Source organism: Onychomys torridus, chromosome 12, assembly GCF_903995425.1.
Source record: "Onychomys torridus chromosome 12, mOncTor1.1, whole genome shotgun sequence".
NCBI classification, from domain to species: domain Eukaryota; kingdom Metazoa; phylum Chordata; class Mammalia; order Rodentia; family Cricetidae; genus Onychomys; species Onychomys torridus.
The window spans coordinates 3,840,302-3,848,473 of NC_050454.1; the positions used below are offsets into that span (position 1 = coordinate 3,840,302).

General features: G+C 48.7%; 1 protein-coding gene across 1 annotated transcript; it reads left to right on the forward strand.

The window, feature by feature from the left end:
• The first annotated feature begins 794 nt into the window (after positions 1-794).
• On the forward strand, positions 795-7,601 carry Ahsg (alpha 2-HS glycoprotein). The gene is made up of 7 exons (XM_036204011.1): positions 795-1,062; positions 2,645-2,755; positions 3,091-3,175; positions 3,490-3,653; positions 4,844-4,945; positions 6,366-6,449; positions 7,067-7,601. The coding sequence occupies exons 1-7, from the start codon at positions 850-852 to the stop codon at positions 7,334-7,336; spliced, it is 1,029 nt and encodes a 342-aa protein (XP_036059904.1). The 5' UTR covers positions 795-849; the 3' UTR covers positions 7,337-7,601.
• Positions 7,602-8,172: the final 571 nt, after the last annotated feature.

The following is an 8,172-nucleotide window of genomic DNA, read 5'->3' on the forward strand; positions in this document are numbered from 1 at the left end:
GCAAAGAGAGTAAAGCAGATGAGCATGTTCATAGCTGCCCTTGCCTGGAAGGCTGGCATCCAACCCGGAGCTGTGTCCAGCGAGTGGCACACAGTAGGCCATACCTCCACTGCACTGCACGTGTGCCCTGGATGGGAGCAGAGGGCTGCTGGGGCCAAACAGCCCCCCAGAAGTCACAAAGCAGGGCCTGCCTCTGCTGTTCCCTGCAGGGCCTGGTGGTGGTGAGGTCTGCAGGATGCAGAATGGGAAGGGAAATCCATACAGCTGTGCTGGTCATACCTCCCTGCCATAAGAACGCCTTCTTTCACCTCTATTCTTCTTGCCCAGACACTGTCATTTCCCATAGCTCACTGTGTCTTTGTTATGTATGTGGACCTTACTCTCCCTCTGGGATTCTTCTTGAAAGGGGTCAATCGACATCATGAAAAGATGTATCAGATTGTTACATAGCGCCGTTCCCCTCATGGGTGCCGCGACATACTCATATTCGGGTAGATGACCCTCCCCATGCTGCCATGGCTGCACTCTGGGCTGGCCATGTCCATTTCACCCTCAGCTGCCTCCTCTCTCTACTGATAGAACTGCGTTCCAAGCAGACTTTGGAACATCTTCCCCCACGGCAGCATTGACTTTGGCAGGTTTATTGGGGATTGCTGATGTCCTAACCTATTTGCTTTTCCAGAGTTGGTATTTGCAGGGATTATTTGGAACCAGAACAAAATGCATCCCACGCCCTTATGCAATTCCTTTGGCAGGCTCTATCAGATAAAGCCCTCTGCCCCTCCATTGGTCTAGCTCTCCAAGCTGATCGTCTGGGCTAGTCCTGACATCTGCCTCGCTGGAGCAGCCATGAAGTCCCTGGTCCTGCTCCTTTGTTTTGCTCAGCTCTGGGGCTGCCAATCAGTTCCACATGGTACAGGGCTGGGTTTCAGAGAAGTCGCTTGTGATGACCCAGAAGTAGATCGCATAGCTTTGATGGCCGTGGACTACCTCAATCAACATCTGTTTCATGGATTCAAGCACATCTTGAATCAGATTGACAAAGTCAAGGTGATGTCTCGGGTAAGTGAGCCTGCCATGACTGAACTGAAAGAATCTATGTTTGGGGCACAACCCAGTGCCTCAGGAGGCTAGCATCTCCAAGCGTAGATAAAACTGCAGCAGGGACTGGTCTCTTCCCAGAAACAGGACAGGGAAAGAGGAGAGCAGGAGAAGCCACATCAGTACCATAAGAGTACCACATCTCACAGACAATGCTCCGTGTAGGAAAAAGAAAGGACTCTGAAGGATAGTTCACAGACCACAGGTGGAAGGCAGTACTTGCTGGGAAATCTTGGGCTCTATTTGCCAATTTGAAAATCACTTCTCTTTCTTGGCTTCTGTCTGTCTCTGATGAAAGTGGTATTTGACCAGTGCCCATGTGTGACAGCCCTTTAACACAGATCATTTCATTAAGCCCTCCCTCTCCCGGTTCCAGCCCTACATGGCAGCCATGCGGTTGTACAACAGATGTCAGATGCGGTGGGCACTCACAGGTTGAAACCATAAACTCTCCCATAGTTGGCTGCTTTTGACATACACAGTTGGGAATTCCATGTGGTTCAGCTTAACATAAAGATGGCAAGGACATGTTTGTGTCACAAGAGACTTGTGATTTAGGAGGGAAGGTAAAATGGACATCAGGATGCCCAGACTGAGGAATGATAGCCAGTATTACAAAGGGACGGCTGATTGGAAACCAGGGTCTTCCTGGGTGAATTTTAAGAACACAGCAGCAGAAAGGCATAATGACTAGATCTGTGCAGATGGACATGCAGTATACATGTCAGAGGGAAAGCCACAAGAGCATTGTGCACCAAGTGCAGAGACTGAGGGCCACTTTCCTTGGGACTCCCAAGTGGAGCAGGAAGCAGGGGGTCATTTGGGACACCCATGCATTAAAACCCAGTGCTGCTTCTCATGGCAGTGCTGAGGTCTCAGGCAGAGCTGAAAGGAGAGGTAAACTAAGCCAGGTTGAGACTTTTCCAAACTTTGGGCCAGTTTAAGATGTGAAAAAAAAAAAAAAAAGAATACATGGACCGGTAGAGTAACTGAACAACCTCGCAGGGTCCTGCAAGACTCCCAGATTGCTTCCACACCAGTGATGACAGTTTCCCAGCCTCAGAATGGACAGACAGGAAGCAGGAACGCGCTGTGCATCCAAGGCTGGTTGAGCTAGACAATAGGAACAGCCAAGGGAATCCTCCAAGGAAAGGAAAACTGAAAGGAGAGGAGGGATGTGGACAAGTAGAGGGAAGAAAGAACGAAGCAGAGTGACAGAAAAGAGACAGAGCAAGATAGTGAACTGCTCAAAATAAAGAGTAGCCTCAGTGTCATTTCTCCTGTGGAAAAGCTCAGAATAAGGACTGTGGTTTGCACAGCCAGCCACACCCTCCACCCGCCTTTCTCCATTTCACACCTGCCCCATCTATAGTAAAAGACGAAAATCAAGAAAACAGTGGGGAGACAGAGGAGGTTGAGACTAGTGGGGCCTCTTCTCACTTCCCCCAAAGTTCACCCTCATCCAAGCCCCACCAGGGCCTCCTACCAGCTGGCGCACTGCATGGGCTGGCGCTTGCTCATCTCCTTCCCTCTCTCTCCACAGCGGCCTTTTGGAGAGGTGTATGAGTTGGAAGTAGACACGCTGGAGACCACCTGCCATGTTCTGGACCCCACTCCCCTGGCCAACTGTTCTGTGAGGCAGGTGGCCGAGCATGTGAGTACCAGTTTATGGGTGCTACCTTATGGTGGGTGGGTGGAGCCTGGCCACTGTGGTTCAACAGAGAGCAGCCAGTCCTTAGCCAACTCATGGCAGCCATCTTGGCTAGCCAGAGTGCAATGTCAAAAACTGCTGTTGGATGGTGCCTTCCTGGAGGCCGGTTTTCACAACACTTGAGCTTTCTCCTTGAAGCTCTCCCTGAAGGCAAATTATAATTGTAAGAACTGTGAAGGTCACCTTGGGTGGATACCTCCCACAGCTCTGCCAGGACGCTCCCCAACTGAGCTTCATGATGCAGTGCTCCTGGGCTTCAGCACGGGTTTCTTTCCCAGGCGGTGGAGGGAGACTGTGACTTCCACGTTCTGAAACAAGATGGCCAATTCTCAGTGTTACACTCAAAGTGCCATTCCACTCCAGGTCAGATGGTTCTTCTGCTTATTTTTATCTTGTAGCATGAGGAAGGAATCAATAATTTTGAACTCAAATAGTTCTCACTTCATTGGCAAGGATTCGGGGTATTGGGGTTCTAATACATTTTTTTTAAGGAGCTTGTTCCCATGGGTGGACATTGTCCCTTATGGCTATGACTTGGTGAAGCTTCATACAGCTGCTTGAAGGTTTAGAGAAAAGTCGTGTTACACTTGGAGCGTGCACAGCCCTTTCTAAAGCGGCAAACAGTGTTGAGTACCTTGGAGAACTACCGTTAAGACCCCATTCATCTTTCTGCCCAGACTCTGCGGAGGACGTGCGTAAGATTTGCCCAATTTGCCCACTGCTGGCTCTGCTCAATGACACCAATGTGGTGCACGCCGTCAATGCTGCCATGGATGCCTTCAATGCACAGAATAACGGAACCTATTTTAAACTGGTGGAGATTTCTCGGGCTCAAAATGTGGTAAAAAAAAAAAAAAGCAAGCAAACAAACAAACAACTAAGACTCTTGTGGTAGATTTGGGCAATTAATTTGGTGGCTCTTGGGGAACGTTTAGGGGTGACAACCAGAAGACAAGGGGGTATTAGTTGAAAGGCTGGCAAGGGGGCTCCTGGGACTGGGGGGAACCCCAAACTCTCAGCAACACTGTCCCAGACTTCAGCAACACTGTCCCAGACTGAGCCACTTCAATATATCAGCCACAAGGAGCAGCTAGGCAGCAACCTGGCACTCCTGCTTCTGCCTATCCCTTAACACCAGGGCTTTCCGTTCACACACAGTAATTCACTGGATGCCACACAATCACCACCCCACCACCACATCCGCAGCAATCTGGAAATCAATACTTACAAAGGTCTGGAGCTACTCATACTGTTGGGCAGCTAATGGAAGGTTCCTAATCTGGGCATCAAGTCCAGAGACGTCAGCGTTGGGAGGGACCCATCTAATTGTACAACACAAGTTTAACTATTTGCATGCAACAGAATTGTGATGTTTAAGAAAGCTGGCAATCTGGAAGTAAGCCAGGACATAATTGCAAAACCATTAATACAGGTGGTAAATCTGTAATTCCTGGAAAATGCCCATCCCATACTACACCAACTAACAGATGTTCTGTGCCTGCACGGCTCCAAGCCCTATGAGGAAGGAGGCAATAAGTAATTTCCTCCATTCTCTCATCTGCTTTGTTTCTCACTTGATCCTGGTGTGGGCCATCTCTTCTCCTCTCCCTTCAGCCGAGAATGGCCCAAACACTGGGTTCCAGTGGTTGAGGGCCAAGGAGATGCTGGATTCCCATCCCTGCCTGTCTAAAGTTGGCTTTTTGACTTCCTATTTCCTCTCTGAAAACTTACCTCTCCCCTGAGTGATGGACAATGAACACTTCCCAATCCTTTGAGAAGATTCAGCTCCTACCTCCACAACCCAAACTATTCAGAACACAGACCCTTCAGCTGCCCAGGGCCACACACGTGATCTGTGTGATTTGTGTTCTCTCAAGCTGTGCCAAACTTAAGGCCTTCCCTCCCTCCCCTCTCTCCTTCTTCCCTCCCTTCCTCCATCCCTTCCTCCCTCCCTCCCTCCCTCCCTCCGACTTCTTGTTCCTCTCAATTCCAGCTCATCTTGCCTCACGTGTGTTTTCCTTTTATTCGAAGCCTCTCCCAATTTCTACTCTTGTGGAGTTTGTGGTAGCTGCTACTGATTGCACTGCTCAAGAGGTCACAGATCCAGCCAAATGCAACCTACTGGCAGAAAAGGTGAGTGGGCCAGACCCTGGGGCTCTTGTCACCAGGCAAAGCTGGTTGTGTGGAACAAACATCTCTTTATAGTTTACTTCTTGGGACTGAAGGAAGAAAGTGTGGGGGAAAAGTGCAAAATGTCCACTTGTGACGCTGGAGAGATGGCTCAGCAGCTAAGGGCACATACTACTCTTCATCCAAAGGACCCAAGGTCAATTCCCAGCACCCATGTCCGGCGGCTCACTTTTAACTCCAGTTTTGACACCTCTAACCTTTGCAGGCACCTGCACACACACACACACACACACACACACACACACACACATGCACACACACGCGTGCGCACGCACACACACACATGCGCACGCACACAGACCCATACACATAATTAATAATAATAAAATCAAATCTTAATTTTTAAAACAATCTCCACTTACTCACTTGCTGTGGGGCTGGGCCATGCCAGATCTTTCTCTGGTGCCTTACCTCCCCACTTCAAGTACAGTCCCCAAACTATCTCACCTCTGTGAAGTACATGAATTATGGTGAAAGACAGCAGCCAGTTCCCAATGTAGTCTGGGCGTGTGGCTGCTGGAAGCATGAGAAGTAGATTTCCCAAATGTGGCCTCTGATACTTGAAAGCGCTGAGTCTTTGATTCAGTCACCTCCATTCGTGGAGATTTACCTTCAAGATAGTGTCAGAGGTGTTTGACTGAAATACACCTGCAAAGATGATGTATCATCCATAACTCATGGCTGAAGAACACAGAGGAAGGATCCCAGTGTTCAGTGAGAGTGAGTCATTGAGCAATGTGTGGCACACAAGCGAACAGAAAATTGTGCGGGATAATGATAAATGTGAGAAAAACATCTCTAGAGTAATTGGAAGACACAGGACACCGAAGTCATATTCACAGTGACTTCAAGTTGTAGTTTCAGTTGTATTTAGCAGAACTTCTTTAAAAATCAAAAACCACACCTGTGTTAGCAGTAGCTCTTCTTCCCCACCACCATCTTGGGGATGACAGGCAAGTCTTCTCCCTCTCACAGGGTTTCTGTACATTCAGTGACATTTGTAGACTTGCATACCGTACGATTTATAAGCAAAAACCAAGCATTTCATTTGAAGCAAAGTTAGTGTTTATTAAGTGAGATGTAAGTTTGTTTGTTCTTTTAAAAGAAAGTGATATCTTAGACTTAAGTGGATATGTGTATGGCGGGGGGGGGGGGGGGGGGGGGGGCTGACTTTCATTACCTAGGGCATGGCTGTGGCTTCTCAAGGGAGAGTTGCCCAGAAATTATAAACTTAAAAGAAGTAAATTCAAAAGAAAAGAATTAGAAATTTAGGTTGCTTTGCTTTGATATATTATACTACAGTTGAAGCTGGGGGAGAACCATTTTTATGTCATATAAAATAACCCTTTTCCTTCTGGAACAGCAATACGGTTTCTGCAAGGCGAGTGTGGCCCAAAAGCTTGGTGGGGAAGAGGTTTCAGTGGCCTGCACAATTTTCCCAAAACAGGTAACTGCATGGATCTGCTACAGAACAGTGGCCCCTTCACACTTCTGCAGTGGATTAGTAATAACGGGATACTTGGCCATCTTGTTCTAAGCCTCAAAGTGGGATGTAACACTACAGTGTGTGAACTCGTCCACTGAGTGCAGGAGTTTCAGCCCTGCCTTTCTTTCCCTCCATTCACTGGTGGCTGGGGGGCGGGGAGGGGGGAGAAAACAGTCTTCATGTGGAGTTGGCAAAGCCTCCTTGTTATTTGCAAAAGATGGAAGTGCTTTTCCTAGTCACAGAGACCAAGTGGGCTGCTCTGCCTGGCAGCTCGGAGGTACTCACGGCAAAGGGTGAAGGCTCTCTGTGGGTGAGGTGCCGGCAAATGGACTGCGTTTGTGGAAGTTATACTACTGAGACTGCAGCCCCATAGGCCAGTTACCCCTTCCTGTGAGGAGCCTTAGCATTTTACCAGTTCTTTTAAACTACATTCTTCCCAACAGTGTTTCCCTAACAATCATTACTGTGAAGCAATGGTGAGGGGGTGCAACCCAGACTCATAGACAGCCCTGCCTGGGAGGAAGAGCCAATCTTACCTAAGAAAATGGTCCTCTCTCTCTCTCCTTGTGCCCCTACAGCCCCAGCCAGACAGTGTTGTTGAAGCAGCCTTCGCACCTGCACCAGCTGGCCCACCCTCATCTTTGGTGGTAGGACCCATGATGGTGGCAGTTCCTCCAGCCCACCAAACCCACCATGACCTGCGCCATGCCTTCTCACCCGTGGCCTCAGTGGAGTCGGCCTCAGGAGAAGTTGTTGGCCCACCTAAGGTGGTCCAGCCTAGCACTGTAGGTGCTGCCAGTCCAGCGGTCCAGCTATGCCCAGGCAGGGTGAGACACTTCGAGATCTAGACTCAGTGAAGTAAGGTTTTGGCAGAGAGAACATACAGCCGCCATTTTTTCCAAGACTGGACATGAAGCCTGGGAGCTTGGCCATCTAACAGCTTGAATTCCAGTTCTCTTCATCCCTCGGAGAACAGGAGCGGAGAAGAGATGGCTGGCAGCAGCATTGCCACATATGTGATGACAGACTACTGCCATGTTTCTCTGCCTTCTTGCTGACCTCATAAAAATGGTCGCAATGGTGACATTGAAAGGTGCTCTTGCCAATCTTGTATCTACCCATAAATAAAAGTGCCTGAAGGACCTTTCTTAAACAAGAAGGTTCTGAGTCAAACTGTGGTCATGGTCATTGTCTGCCTCCTTCCAGTCTCCTTGTGTGTGTGGTCTGTCAGTCTAACAGGTGCACTGACGTCACTCTACCAAGTCTACGTGAGAAGAGAAGCCGAGAAGTAGGATTGCAATAATCAGGAAAGTATGAGACCAAGGTGGGCTTGAAGCCCATAGGCAATGACTATTTCCTCATGAGAAAACCATTCTGTTCACTGATGGAGGACCAAAAACATTCTTAAAGGAGGTCCCAGTGCCTATACTTTGTAAAAACAAAGTTGGCTTTTCCCAACTCTAGGGTAAAGAGGGACTGGTAATTAATACACGGTTCTCACTCTCATTGGATTGGTTCATTGTGCATGTTGAAAGTCCCTATTGATTGAGATGGTGATCATTGTGTGAGCCCAGTAACCTGACCTCAACCCCCAGAAACCACAGGAAGACGGAAAGAGATCTGCCTCCACAAAGACCTGCTGTGTGTGGACTGTGTGCGCTTCATTGTATGATGGGGGGTTGGT

Bases quoted from the DNA above. Each gene is read 5' to 3' on its own strand.
- Ahsg (XM_036204011.1), top strand. From the start codon at position 850: ATGAAGTCCCTGGTCCTGCTCCTTTGTTTTGCTCAGCTCTGGGGCTGC. The intron at 1,063-2,644 runs GTAAGTGAGCCT...CTCTCTCCACAG, and splicing joins AAGTCAAGGTGATGTCTCGG to CGGCCTTTTGGAGAGGTGTA. The intron at 3,654-4,843 runs GTAAAAAAAAAA...TTTTATTCGAAG, and splicing joins TTTCTCGGGCTCAAAATGTG to CCTCTCCCAATTTCTACTCT.